The sequence below is a fragment of the Salmo salar genome, chromosome ssa18 (assembly GCF_905237065.1).
Source record: "Salmo salar chromosome ssa18, Ssal_v3.1, whole genome shotgun sequence".
NCBI lineage: Eukaryota > Metazoa > Chordata > Actinopteri > Salmoniformes > Salmonidae > Salmo > Salmo salar.
The window spans coordinates 79,061,374-79,075,979 of NC_059459.1; the positions used below are offsets into that span (position 1 = coordinate 79,061,374).

Sequence of the window (14,606 nt, forward strand, 5' to 3'; positions counted from 1 at the left end):
TCTAGTAAAGATGAGGTCAAGCGTATTGCCTGCCTTGTGAGTAGGGGGGGGAAGGTGAGAGGGTGAGGTCAAAAGAGGAGAGGAGTGGAAAGAAGGAGGCAGATCTATTTCTCTGGAAACAAATGAACAACAGACTTTCAGCATGGTTATAGAGAGGGGCATTCAATATGTACTGCAATGACACAAATGACCGATGATTGGTTGAAAGAAATTGATAATAAGAGGATTGTGGGAGCTGTACTGTTAGATTTCAGTGCAGCCTTTGATATTATTGACCATAACACAACAAAAATTGTTACAGCTTTTGAACTTCTGTCATATCGTTGATTCAGAGCCATCTATCTAATAGAACACAGAGGGTTTTCTTTAATGGAAGTTTCTCTAATGTTAAACACGTAAAGTGTGGAAAATTCCAAATTGTTTGAATGGTCAATTTACACACAGTACTGACACACACACTTACCCCACCAGACATGCCACCAGGGGTCTTTTCACTGTCCCCAAATCCAGAACAAATTCAAGAAAGCGTACAATGTTATATAGAGCCATAATTGTATGAAGCTCCCATCTCAGATAGCTCAAATGAACAGCAAACATGGTTTCAAAAAACATAAAGCAACACCTCAAGACACAAAGCCTCTCCCCTATTTCACCTAGATATTATGTGTGTATGTATTTCGCTGCAGCTAATGGAGATCCTAATAAAATACCAAAGAATTGTTATTATGTCTCCAGAGATATAGGTGGCTGTTCTTGATTTGGAGGGGTGGTAGCATTAAATGATTCAAATTTGTCATGACTTTGTCAATCAGCTTGTTATTAAATTTATCTTAATTATTGTTTGTTTCTGTATCAATATGGACTTTGTAAAAATCGACTAACTTGGAATCTGGTGCTAGCTGTTTGCACTCAGGCACATCTAAAGGCTGTATAGGTCATATACATCTTGAATTCATCTGTATGATTCAGGTGTTCTATTTACTTCTGTGGTATATACCGTAGATTACCTCTACCCTCCCCTCCTTCCCTCCAGACTCCCTGCAGCTCTCTCTCACTATCTCTGAAGAGGAGGTTCCCCCTGAGCAGCAGCACTGTGAGCAGGAGTGGAGACGCAGTCTGGGGCAGGAGGACCCAGAACCCACACTGATTATAGACGAAGAGGAGGAACTCAGACCAGTCAGAAGGAAGAGCAGATTCAAGAGTTGGGGCCTGATATCACTGATTTCAATTTCACTCCTTCCTGTTTGAAAAGAGAATGTGATCAGGAAGACCCACTTCAGTTCTTGACTCTTCCCCAAACCCAGACTGTGAAGAACAGAGAGTGACTCTAAACCAGTAGATCTCAAACCTTTTGCCACTGTGACCCACCTAAAGGGTTTCAAAATTCCCGATAATAAGAACAATGCCTACAGCCACAGCTCAGCCATAAGCAGCAACCATGTAGGACTTGACAGCAACCCACCATTGGATTTCAGCCCACCATTAGATCCGAACCCCCCAATGGGGGAACCCTACACCTGCCCCTTTTATGGCAAGATCTTCAAACATCTTTCCATGTACATGAGAATTCACAGAAGAGAGAAACCATTTAGCTGTGGTGACAGGGGGAAAAGCTTCAATCCCAAGTAACACATAACCAGACATTATATGCATTCACAGAAGAGAGAAACCATTTAGCTGTGGTGACAGGGGGAAAAGCTTCAATCCCAAGAAGCACCTAAATGAACATGGACAGACTCATACAGGAGTGAAATAACATGGCTGCTCAGTCTGTTATAAAATATTGACTCAGAAGACTTATCTGCTGAGGAATATGAATAATATCCACAAAAATAGAAAAACTGACAATAGAAATAAGGTCTTCAGTCAGAAGATGGGAATAAAAAAACAGAATGTGGACAACACTCTTAGGAAAGGAAAGCAACTCCAGACCATTCATACTGTGGCTCTCAGATAAATAGATATACTGTACCATGGACTTAATGTTGTAAAACAATGTATGTAAATTAAGTTTGATTTGATTTTAATGACGAGGTAATGATCAAACAGTACAGAGTATTGTAGGAAATTCACAGGTCTGCTGTTCAAAGTCTGGTTAATTTTTCCCTTCAATAGAAACAGCAATATCTGGTCATTTGATTTTGGTCAGGCTGACGTAACTGATACATGAAATGTAAAACTATTCCAGAAAAGGTATCCTTGCATTTGTCCAAGAGTATTTCCAAGAGTATTTCTCGTAAATTCTGACCTAATGCTTCTCATTCATCATGTTGATTTAATCTTGTATAGAATAATGATAAACTGTTGACTCCTGATGAAGAATTGATTCTCCCAGATCATCCTATACTTATGATAACCACTGTTTGTCTACATGTAGTCGTCGTTTTCCTTTACTACTGGTCTGTAGGCTGCCTTGCACAGTAAACTCCCATCCAGCTGGCGGCCCTGTTGTGTTTCTGGGTTCATCACCAACTAGAACAAAGAACGTCCTAAGATTCCTTGACTAGAACACGGAAGTAGGATTGGTAACGAGTTATTTTTGTTCCTTGTGTGGAGTAAAGAAAATACATACTGACTTAACTAAATAGGCTACCCAACTCTAATTTTATTGAAATGTCTAAACTACAGACGTTGTGTGTGTTTTTAAATGAATGTTTAACGGCGGCTGCTTTGGAGATTTTCGGGGAAGTTGAGAAAACGGTAGTGGTGTACGAGGAGGAGAATGATCGGCTACGGAGACTGCTGCGGAGGACACCAGAGATACAACAATGTCGAATAGGTTCGTATGTTGATACTGATAGCTAGCTATAGTTCCACTTTATTGATAAACTGTTAACTGATCACCACTTCATACATGTTGAAGAAGTTGGTTTTAAACTTACCGTGCATGGATAAAAACATTGTCATAAAAACAGGAAGTGATTTGAATTTATAATTCAAAAATTGATCAAATTTGGAAATAAATAGCTTCTCTTCAATCACTGAGAAGTAATTGAAAATGGATTCGAGTTTTTAATTATTGAATTGGCATTATAGTTAGCCTAGTCTTGAATTTATCGGCTTTCAAATTCAAATTGACCCCAACCCTGATGTCTAAAGCCTGTATAGAGTCCCACAGTGGAGGTCTAATAATACCCATAAAACCTAGCGCTCAAACAGGGAAATGATTCCAATCGTTTATCCACCATTCATTTTTCCCATAGGGGATTTTAGAACACTTAAAATAAGGACTGTGTTTCATGTAGGCTTACCCTGGCGTGACGTTTTGATAACCATGTAAATCTCAGACAAGGTGACTTTTATCAATGTATTCGTCAGTGGCGGTCGGTGCTGTTAAAGATGGAGGACAATCTTTAAAAAAAAAAAAATTTATGAGCACGGCCTTATTTCTATTACAGCATATTGGATAACTGTCATTCATATTCCATTCAATGTAACATTGATAGGTTTAGGCTACTACATGATACTTACATTTTCCCTACAGCCATCATGAGCCATCATTCATACAGCCTAGCCTATGAATGATAGTATACAACATAGATGCACAGGTTGAGAAACATTTGAGAAATCAAGGTGACAGACAGCGACACATGTAATACCGCCATGCACACTCTTGCCTGCAACTAGCTGATCTAGGGTGTAATCATTAGTCCAACAGTTGCAAACAAGAGTTTCTATTGGACAAATTCAGGTATGTTTATACCTGTTCTGTTTGCTTCTGTTTAATAAAGTTTTTCAACAGAATCTACGGAATGAATACACCCCTGATCACACGCAAACGCAGTTCACTTTCGTAGCAGCAACATGCAAACAGTATGATCACTTTGAACGTTGTAGCTATCATTTCTTCTCGCATTTACGTGCTCTCACCTTTTCCCTTCAGTGCACAACACATCAGCTGTCTGTGACCAGGCAATAAAATCTTTCCAAGCCAAACCTTCATATCATAACCGCTAACTGCTATACACAGCCTACATCGTTGTCACCATTATTAGCTAACATGGGGTCGGCAGGTAGCTTAGTGGTTAGAGCGTTGGGCCAGTAACCAAAAGGTTGCTGGATCGAATCCCCGAGCTGACAAGGTAAAAATCTGTCGTTCTGCCCCTGGACAAGGCAGTTAACCCGCTGTTCCCCAGAGACCGTGTTTTGTAAATAAGAATTTGTTCTTAACTGACTTGTCTAGTTGAATTGTAACGTCATAGTTACTAGAACTAACATATTAGTAAACCCTCTACAATCATGCAGTACAGTGTAGTCAGCAGGCAGTTTAGCAGTTGCCCCGGTGGAAATAAATAAATTCAACCAAAAGCTTACCTTGAGTTGGAAGAGTTCCATGGTTGGATAGCCATAGCCAGCTAGCTAATGTAACAGTGTTGCTTCTGTCCCTCTCCTCGCCCCAACCTGGGCTTGAACCATCGACCCTCTGAACACATCAACAACTGCCTCCCACGAAGCATCGTTACCTATCGCTGCACAAAAAACGTGGCCCTTGCAGAGCAAGGGAAAGAAGAACTACTTCATGGTCTCAGAGCGAGTGACGTCACCGATTGAAACGCTATTAGCGCCCACTGCTAACTAGCTAGCCATTGGTTACACTAACATAGCATCCATCTCTTTTTGAGCTGGGTGTTTGAGTAGGCTTAACTAGCTAACTGCATTCGTTAGCTAAGTGGAAGTGAAAAATAGATGAAATATAGCCAGCTCTCTCTATCTTCTCCTTAATTTTTGAAGGTATTAAATCGTTCAAAAGTGTTCAACTATTGTCTTTCTCTCTTTGAGTCAACTACTAACCACATGTTATGCAGGGATAGCTAGCTAGCTAGCTGTAGCTTATGCTTTTAGTACTAGTTTAATTCTCTGATCCTATGATTGTGAGGACAACATGTCTGTTCATGCTGCAAGAGCTCTGATAGGTTGGAGGACGTCATCCGGAAGTTGTCATAATTACTGTGTAAGTCTATGGAAGAGGGTGAGAACCATAAGGCTCCTAGGTTTTGTATTGAAGTCAATGTACCCAGAGGAGGACGGAAACTAGCTGTCCTCTGGCTACACTATGGTGCTACCCTACAGAGTGCTGCTGAGGCTACTGTAGACCTTAATTGAAAAAATGATGCAGTCTCGTCCAGATCATTATGGTGTTTGTAGTTCTTTATGATAACCACATTAGGAGCTAATTAGCATGTAATTTTTTTTTGGGGGGGGGGGTAAATATCGGCGACTGTTGACCTTCATTGAAAAAATTGTGTCAATTATTTAGTAGAATAAACAAACATGAGTTGGCGCACACCCAGAAAAATTATTTTTATCTAACGGCGAATAAACTATAGAAATAAAGCAAGTCGCACACTCCAAATATAAACTCCCAGTAATTTATTGGGTAAATCACCAACGTTTCAGCATCACTGTGCCTTCTTCATAAATTCAAAAGGAGAGGCTACAAGGACAAAACTCTTGATGCTGCAATGATGAAAATATCAACAACAAAATATAAAATAATAATATTTCAATAAAAGATCATGGTGTTTGTAGTTCTTAATTACTGTGTAAGTCTATGGAAGGGGGCGAGAACAATGAACCTCTGAGGTTTTGTATTGAAGTCAATGTACCCAGAGGAGGACGGAAACTAGCTGTCCTCTGGCTACACCATGGTGTTACCTTAGAGTAGCACGTATAACTGAACACCGCAGCTCAATCAGGTGTAAGAACATTGCAGTGTAGCAGCTCACTTTGTTGAAGCTAATCATCCAATCTCCGCCATAAAAATACACAGGCATTGAGCATGTTGCTCTACCAAGGAGAGGAGGTAACATCGAGATCTTACTACTACAAAGGGAGGCTTACTGGATATCCTATCCAAAAACATTGACCCTTTAGTGGTCTGAATATTGACTTTGATCTCAGGCCCTTCTTATGAACATCATATCAAGTATTCATGACATCACCCTGAAGAAGGCACAGTGATGCCCGAAACATTGGTGATTTACCCAATAAATTACTGGGAATTTATATTTGGAGTGTGTGACTCTTTTTATTTTTTTTAATAAATTATTTGGTGACATGGATATATTTTAATATAGTTTTATCTAAGAAGGATAACTTTTTTTTAAATGTTAAACCATTTTTGTGAAATTCACTGAGGAGGATGGGCCTCCCCTTCCTCTGAGGAGCCTCCACTGATATTCGTCTCTATTTACTCTCAGATTCGAAAAATGCTAATTAGCATCAAAGTAGATATCATGTGGAACTACAAATCCCAGCAAGCGCCTGCACGTCATCTATAGCTGACTTCTTTTCTAACAGGTATTTTCGTAATTTTAAAACTCGTACAAGGCAGTTCACAGAATTGTTCATTAAAATACATTTTTGCCAGTTTATTCATTACTACATTTAGATGACGTTAGATAGTGAATCCATAGATTCTTACCTTTGCCTCGATTCGGCAGTCCCGTCCAGATCATTATGGTGTTTGTAGTTCTTTATGTTTTGTAGTTCTTTGTGATAGCCACATTAGGAGCTGATTAGCATTTCATTTTTGGGGGGTAAATATAGGTGAATATATTGATAAAGTCACCTTGTCCTAGAGAGATTTACACGGTTATCAAAACGTCACGTCAGGGTTAGCCTACACAAAACACAGCCCTTATTTTAAGTCATTGTAAAATCCCCTATGGGGAAAAATGAATGGTGGAAAAATTATTAGAACCATTTCCTTGTTTGACCGTTTTATGGTTATAACTAATACTGTGGTTATTTGATATTTTATTAGGATCCCCATTAGCTGTTGCAAAAGCATCAGGTTTCCACATGAAACATGACATCATCCAAAATATTAATAGACAAGAACAGCTCAAGGACAGAACTACAGAAAACATTTTTTAAAAGGCACGTGTAGCATACATATCAATACATACACAAACACAATATCTAGGTCAAATAGGTGAGATGCATTGTGAGGTGTTACTTTATCTGTTTTTTTAAAACAGGATTGCTTTTCATTTGAGATTGAACAGAGTTCCATGCAACAATGGCTCTTTATAATACCGTACGCTTTCTTGAATTTGTTCTGGATTTGGGGACTGTGGTAACCTCTGCTCCTCCTCTCAGTCCCTCCAGACCCCCTGCAGCTCTCTGTCTCTGAAGAGGAGGTTCCCCCTGAGCAGCAGGAGTGGAGCCCCAGTCTGGGACAGAAGGACCCAGAGACCAGAAAGATTAAAGAGGAACAGGAGGAAGTCAGGACCAGTCAGGAGGAAGAGCAGCTTCAAGGGGTGGAGCCTGATATCATAGAGTTCATATTTACTCCTCCTTGTGTGAAAAGTGAATGTGATCAGGAGGACCCACGTCAAGAAGCCGTACTAGCTGAACACCCAACTCTCAGTCCACTGAAAATGTCTAAACTACAGTCGTTTCGTGTGTTTTTAAATGAGCGTTTAACGGCGTTTGCTGCTGTGGAGATTTCCGGGGAATTTGCGAAAGCAGTAGCGGAGTACCAGGAAGAGAATGATCTTCTACGGAGACTGCTGCAGATCACACCGGAGATTAAACTATGTAGAATAGGTTCGTATGAATATCTACTGATAGTTAGCTATAGTTATACTCAATGAAAATGTTTTTATTAACTTTTATTGTACATGGATAAAAACGTGTCTGTGTCACGAGAACCAGGAAGTTATTTGAATGTATGAAAATAGGTTCTAGAATTTACTGACTTTAGAAACAGAAAAAAAAGAAACAGATTCACATGTCTTACATTTTGGCTTTCGGTCGGTCAACCTTCATCAGAGCAAATCTCCCCAAACAGTGGGACAGATGAGGCCACTAAGGCTGCGTTTATACAGGCAGACCAATTCTGTTTTTTCCCCCAATCATATATCTTTTCACGCCAGATCATTTTCAGTGCTGATCTGATTGGTCAATTAATGGGAAATAGATTAGACTTGGGCAGCCTTAGTGAGCCAGAGATAATTACAGACACCTGTGGTAATCTAAAGTAACCCAAAGGACCACTAGATATCATATAGAACAGAACATATGGATGTAATTCTACAAATACAAAAGGAGGTGTTTGTATCAGGAACCCATACTCTCAGACAGAGAACAATACAGATGACAATCTGCAACAAAAAGACACAAGGTAAACACACATAACACTACAGTGCTTTCAGGAAGTATTCAGACCGCTTGACTTTCCACATTTTGTTATGTTACAGCCTTATTCTAAAATGGATTAAATTGTTTTTTCCTAATCAATCTACACACAATACCCTTATTCTAAAATGGATTAAATCGTTTTTTCCTAATCAATCTAATCAATGACAAAGCAAAAACAGGTTTTTAGAAAAAAAATTGCATATGCCATTTACAAAAGTATTCAGACCCTTTACTCAGTACTTTGTTGAAGCACCTTTGGCAGCGATTACAGCCTTGAGTCTTCTTGGGTATGATGCTACAACATTTACATTTAAGTCATTTAGCAGACGCTCTTATCCAGAGCGACTTACAAATTGGAAGCTTGTCACACTTGTATCTGTGGAGTTTCTCTCATTCTTCTCTGCAGATCCTCTCAAGCTCTGTCAGGTTGGATGGGGAGTGTTGCTGCACAGCTATTTTCAGGTCTCTCCAGAGATGTTAGATTGGGTTCAAGTCCGGGCTCTGGTTGGGCCACTCAAGGACATTCAGAGACTTGTCCCAAAGCCACTCCTGCGTTGTCTTGGCTGTGTGCCTAGGGTTGTTGTCTTGTTGGAAGGTGAACCTTCACCCTAGTCTGAGGTCCTGAGCGCTCTGGAGCAGGTTTTCATCAAGGATCTCTCTGTACTTCAAATTGTATTGGTCACATACACATTTAGCAGATGTTATTGCGAGTGTATTGAAATGCTTGTGTTCCGAGCTCCAACTGTGCAGTAGTATCTAACAATTCACAACAATATACACATCTAAAAATAATGGAGTTAAGAAATATATAAATATTATGATGAGCAATGTTGGAGTGGTATTGACTAAAATACTGTAGAATAGAATACAGTATATACATATGAGATGAGTAAAGCAGTATGTAGACATTATTAAAGTGACCAGTGATTCCATGTCTATGTATATACAGTGCGTTTTGTTGCCGATCTTACTTTGCTACCTGACTACCTCACGGTTTTTACTTTTCATTACCTTATATTTTTTGTTTTTCCCTCACTCAACTTTTCTCATTCAACTTTTTTACCCCGGAGGTTTTATCTGGACATGGTTCGTCAGGACTTCAAACAGCCGAAGCTAAGGAACATTAACATGATGCCTTCTAATTGCAGTCGTTGTACTTATAATATACAGGAGAACGATCGCCTTACGGCAAGGATAGCTGTGCTGCAAGCCCAGCTTCAGACGCAATCGTAAGGCAAGGGTAATTTCAGTGTAGGAAAGGATGAAACAGCGTCTGCCACCAGTAAGTACAGATAGTAATGTTAGTATAAACCCCCTCGCACGGTCCCCGCAGCCGGACAACTTTCTCATGGCTTCTGGAGGGAAACGCTGTAGGAATGCTCAACCGGTGTCGCTTATTCAGCCGACAGAAACTTTCAACCGGTTCTCCTCATTAAGCGAGTCGGAGTCGGAGGCCGAGACTTCTCTGGTCTCTACTCCTCCCGTTGTGGGGTCTGAGACGCCGAAGGCTCCCACCATTAGCTCTGACAAATTGAAAACCCTAGTCATTGGCGACTCCATTACCCGCAGTATTAGACTAAAAACGAATCATCCAGTGATCATACACTGTTTACCAGGGGGCAGGGCTACCGACGTTAAGGCTAATCTAAAGACGGTGCTGGCTAAAGCTAAAACTGGCGAGTGTAGAGAGTATAGAGATATTGTTATCCATGTCGGCACCAACGATGTTAGGATGAAACAGTCAGAGGTCACCAAGCGCAACATAGCTTCAGCGTGTAAATCAGCTAGAAAGATGTCGGCATCGATTAATTGTCTCTGGCCCCCTCCCAGTTAGGGGGAGTGATGAGCTCTACAGCAGAGTCTCACAACTCAATCGCTGGTTGAAAACTGTGTTCTGCCCCTCCCAAAAGATAGAATTTGTAGATAATTGGCCCTCTTTCTGGGACTCACCCACAAACAGGACCAAGCCTGGCCTGTTGAGGAGTGACGGACTCCATCCTAGCTGGAGGGGTGCTCTCATCTTATCTACGAACATAGACAGGGCTATAACTCCTCTAGCTCCACAATGAAGTAGGGTGCAGGCCAGGCAGCAGGCTGTTAGCCAGCCTGCCAGCTTAGTGGAGTCTGCCACTAGCACAGTCAGTGTAGTCAGCTCAGCTTTCCCCATTGAGACCGTGTCTGTGCCTCGATCTAGGTTGGGCAAAATTAAAGATGGCGGTGTTCACTTTAGCAATCTCACTAGTATAAAGACCTCCATTCCTGCCATTATTGAAAGAGATTGTGATACCTCACATCTCAAAATTGGCTTACTTAATGTTAGATCCCTCACTTCCAAGGCAGTTATAGTCAATGAACTAATCACTGATCATAATCTTGATGTGATTGGCCTGACTGAAACATGGCTTAAGCCTGATGAATTTACTGTGTTAAATGAGGCCTCACCCCCTGGTTACACTAGTGACCATACCCCCCGTGCATCCGGCAAAGGCGGAGGTGTTGCTAACATTTACGATGGAAAATTTCAATTTACAAAAAAAAAAACAATGACGTTTTCGTCTTTTGAGCTTCTAGTCATGAAATCTATGCAGCCTACTCAATCACTTTTTATAGCTACTGTTTACAGGCCTCCTGGGCCATATGCAGTGTTCCTCACTGAGTTCCCTGAATTCCTATCGGATCTTGTAGTCATAGCAGATAATATTCAAATTTGTGGTGACTTTAACATTCACATGGAAAAGTCCACAGACCCACTCCAAAAGGCTTTCGGAGCCATCATCGACTCAGTGTGTTTTGTCCAACATGTCTCTGGACCTACTCACTGCCACAGTCATACTCTGGACCTGGTTTTGTCCCATGGAATAAATGTTGTGGATCTTAATGTTTTTCCTCATAATCCTGGATTATCGGACCACCATTTTATTGCGTTTGCAATTGCAACAAATAATCTGCTCAAACAAGGAGCATTAAAAGTCGTGCTATAAATTCTCAGACAACCCAAAGATTCCTTGATGCCCTTCCAGACTCCCTCTGCCTACCCAAGGACGTCAGAGGACAAAAATCAGTTAACCTCTCTAGGGTCGGCGGGACGAAATCGTCCCACCTACTCAACAGCCAGTTGAATCCTGTGGCGCGTTATTCAAATACCTTAGAAATGCTATTACTTCAATTTCTCAAACATATGACTATTTTACACCATTTTAAAGACAAGACTCTCGTTAATCTAACCACACTGTCCGATTTCAAAAAGGCTTTACAACGAAAGCAAAACATTAGATTATGTCAGCAGAGTACCCAGCCAGAAATAATCAGACACCCATTTTTCAAGCTAGCATATAATGTCACATAAACCCAAACCACAGCTAAATGCAGCACTAACCTTTGATGATCTTCATCAGATGACAACCCTAGGACATTATGTTATACAATACATGCATGTTTTGTTCAATCAAGTTCATATTTATATAAAAAACCAGCTTTTTACATTAGCATGTGACGTTTAGAACTAGCATACCCCCCGCAAACTTCCGGTGAATTTACTAAATTACTATCGATAAACGTTCACAAAAAACACAACAATTATTTTAAGAATTATATATACAGAACTCCTCTATGCACTCGCTATGGCCGATTTTAAAATAGCTTTTCGGTGAAAGCACATTTTGCAATATTCTCAGTAGATAGCCCGGCATCACAGGGCTAGCTATTTAGACACCCACCAAGTTTAGCACTCACCAAAATCAGATTTACTATAAGAAAAATGTTATTACCTTTGCTGTCTTTGTCAGAATGCACTCCCAGGACTTCTACTTCAATATCAAATGTTGGTTTGGTTCAAAATAATTCATAGTTATATCCAAATATCCTCTGTTTTGTTCGTGCGTTCAAGACACTATCCGAATGGTAAAAAAGGTTGACGCGCACGATGCATTTCGTGACAAAACATTTCTAAATATTCCATTACCGTACTTCGAAGCATGTCAACCGCTGTTTAAAATCAATTTTATGCCATTTTTCTCATAAAAGCGATACTATTCCGACCGGGAAAGCGTGTTTAGGTTCAAAGACGAAAGAAAATAAAACATGGGGTCGACTCGTGCACGCGCCTCAGCCCATTGTCCTCTGATAGAGCACTTGCCAAAAGCGCTAATGTTTTTCAGCCAGTGGCTGGAATTACATCATTCAGCTTTTTCCCGCCTTCTGAGAGCCTATGGGAGCCGTAGGAAGGGTCACGTTACAGCAAAGATCCTCACTCTTCAATAAACAGAGTCAAGAAGCTCAAGGAATGGTCAGAGAGGGCACTTCCTGTACAGAATCTTCTCAGGTTTTTCCCTGCCATATGAGTTCTGTTATACTCACAGACACCATTCAAACAGTTTTAGAAACTTTAGGGTGTTTTCTATCCAAAGCCAATAATTATATGCATATTCTAGTTTCTGGGCAGTAGTAATAACCAGATTAAATCGGGTACGTTTTTTTATCCGGCCGTGTAAATACTGCCCCCTACCCCCAACAGGTTAACCACCTAACCGAGGAACTCAATTTAACCTTGCGCAATACACTAGATGCAGTTGCACCCCTAAAAACTAAAAACATCTGTCATAAGAAACTAGCTCCTAGGGTATACAGAAAATACACAAGCTCTGAAGCAAGCTTCCAGAAAATTGGAACGGAAATGGCGCCACACCAAACTGGAAGTCTTCCGACTAGCTTGGAAAGACAGTACCGTGCAGTATCGAAGAGCCCTCACTGCTGCTCGATCATCCTATTTTTCCAACTTAATTGAGGAAAATAAGAACAATCCGAAATTTATTTTTGATACTGTCGCAAAGCTAACTAAAAAGCAGCATTCGCAAATGGAGGATGGCTTTCACTTCAGCAGTAATACATTTATGAACTTCTTTGAGGAAAAGATCATGATCATTAGAAAGCAAATTACGGACTCCTCTTTAAATCTGCGTATTCCTCCAAAGCTCCATTGTCCTGAGTCTGCACAACTCTGCCAGGACCTAGGATCAAGGGAGATACTAAAGTGTTTTAGTACTATATCTCTTGACACAATGATGAAAATAATCATGGCCTCTAAACCCTCAAGCTGCATACTGGACCCTATTCCAACTAAACTACTGAAAGAGCTGCTTCCTGTGCTCGGCCCTCCTATGTTGAACATAATAAACGGCTCTCTATCCACCGGATGTGTACCAAGCTCACAAAAAGTGGCAGTAATAAAGCCTCTCTTGAAAAAGCCGAATCTTGACCCAGACATTATAAAAAACTATCGGCCTATATCGAATCTTCCATTCCTCTCAAACATTTTAGAAAAAGCTGTTGCGCAGCAACTCACTGCCTTCCTGAAGACAAACAATGTATACGAAACGCTTCAGTCTGGTTTTAGACCCCATCATAGCACTGAGACTGCACTTGTGAAGGTGGTAAATGACCTTTTAATGACGTCAGACCGAGACTCTGCATCTGTCCTCGTGCTCCTAGATCTTAGTGCTGCTTTTGATACCATCGACCACCACATTCTTTTGGAGAGATTGGAAACCCAAATTGGTCTACATGGACAAGTTCTGGCCTGGTTTAGATCTTATCTGTGGGAAAGATATCAGTTTGTCTCTGTGAATGGTTTGTCCTCTGACAAATAAATTGTAAATTTCGGTGTTCCTCAAGGTTCCGTTTTAGAACCACTATTGTTTTCACTATATATTTTACCTCTTGGGGATGTCATTCGAAAACATAATATTAAATTTCACTGCTATGCGGACGACACACAGCTGTACATTTCAATGAAACATGGTGAAGCCCCAAAACTCCCCTCGCTAGAAGCCTGTGTTTCAGACATAAAGAAGTGGATGGCTGTAAACTTTCTACTTTTAAACTCGGACAAAACAGAGATGCTTGTTCTAGGTCCCAAGAAACAAAGAGATCTTCTGTTGAATCTGACAATTAATCTGGATGGTTGTACAGTCGTCTCAAATAAAACTGTGAAGGACCTCGGCGTTACTCTGGACCCTGATCTCTCTTTTGAAGAACATATCAAGACTGTTTCAAGGACAGCGTTTTTCCATCTACGTAACATTGCAAAAATCAGAAACTTTCTGTCCAAAAATGATGCAGAAAAATTAATCCATGCTTTTGTTACTTCTAGGCTGGACTACTGCAATGCTCTACTTTCCGGCTACCCGGATAAAGCACTAAACAAACTTCAGTTAGTGCTAAATACGGCTGCTAGAATCCTGACTAGAACCAAAAAATGTGATCATATTACTCCAGTGCTAGCCTCCCTACACTGGCTTCCTGTTAAGGCAAGGGCTGATTTCAAGGTTTTACTGCTAACCTACAAAGCATTACATGGGCTTGCTCCTACCTATCTTTCCGATTTGGTCCTGCCGTACATACCTACACGTACGCTACGGTCACAAGACGCAGGCCTCCTAATTGTCCCTAGAATTTCTAAA

At 40.7% G+C, this 14,606-nt stretch overlaps 2 protein-coding genes across 3 annotated transcripts in view; one reads left to right on the forward strand and one right to left on the reverse strand.

The window, feature by feature from the left end:
• LOC106578119 (zinc finger protein 260) overlaps positions 1 to 14,606 on the reverse strand; it is a 116,610-nt gene that overhangs the window by 73,763 nt on the left and 28,241 nt on the right. The gene's annotated exons all lie outside the window — the stretch shown is intronic.
• Positions 2,481 to 14,606, forward strand: part of LOC106578122 (zinc finger protein 135) — a 160,036-nt gene continuing 147,910 nt past the window's right edge. For both annotated transcript variants that reach the window (XM_045701598.1, XM_045701599.1), the window contains exons 1-2: positions 2,481 to 2,779; positions 7,105 to 7,554. In XM_045701598.1, coding sequence (XP_045557554.1) covers positions 2,614 to 2,779; positions 7,105 to 7,554 — 616 coding nt within the window. In that variant the 5' untranslated portion in view covers positions 2,481 to 2,613. The remainder of the gene's footprint in view (positions 2,780 to 7,104; positions 7,555 to 14,606) is intronic.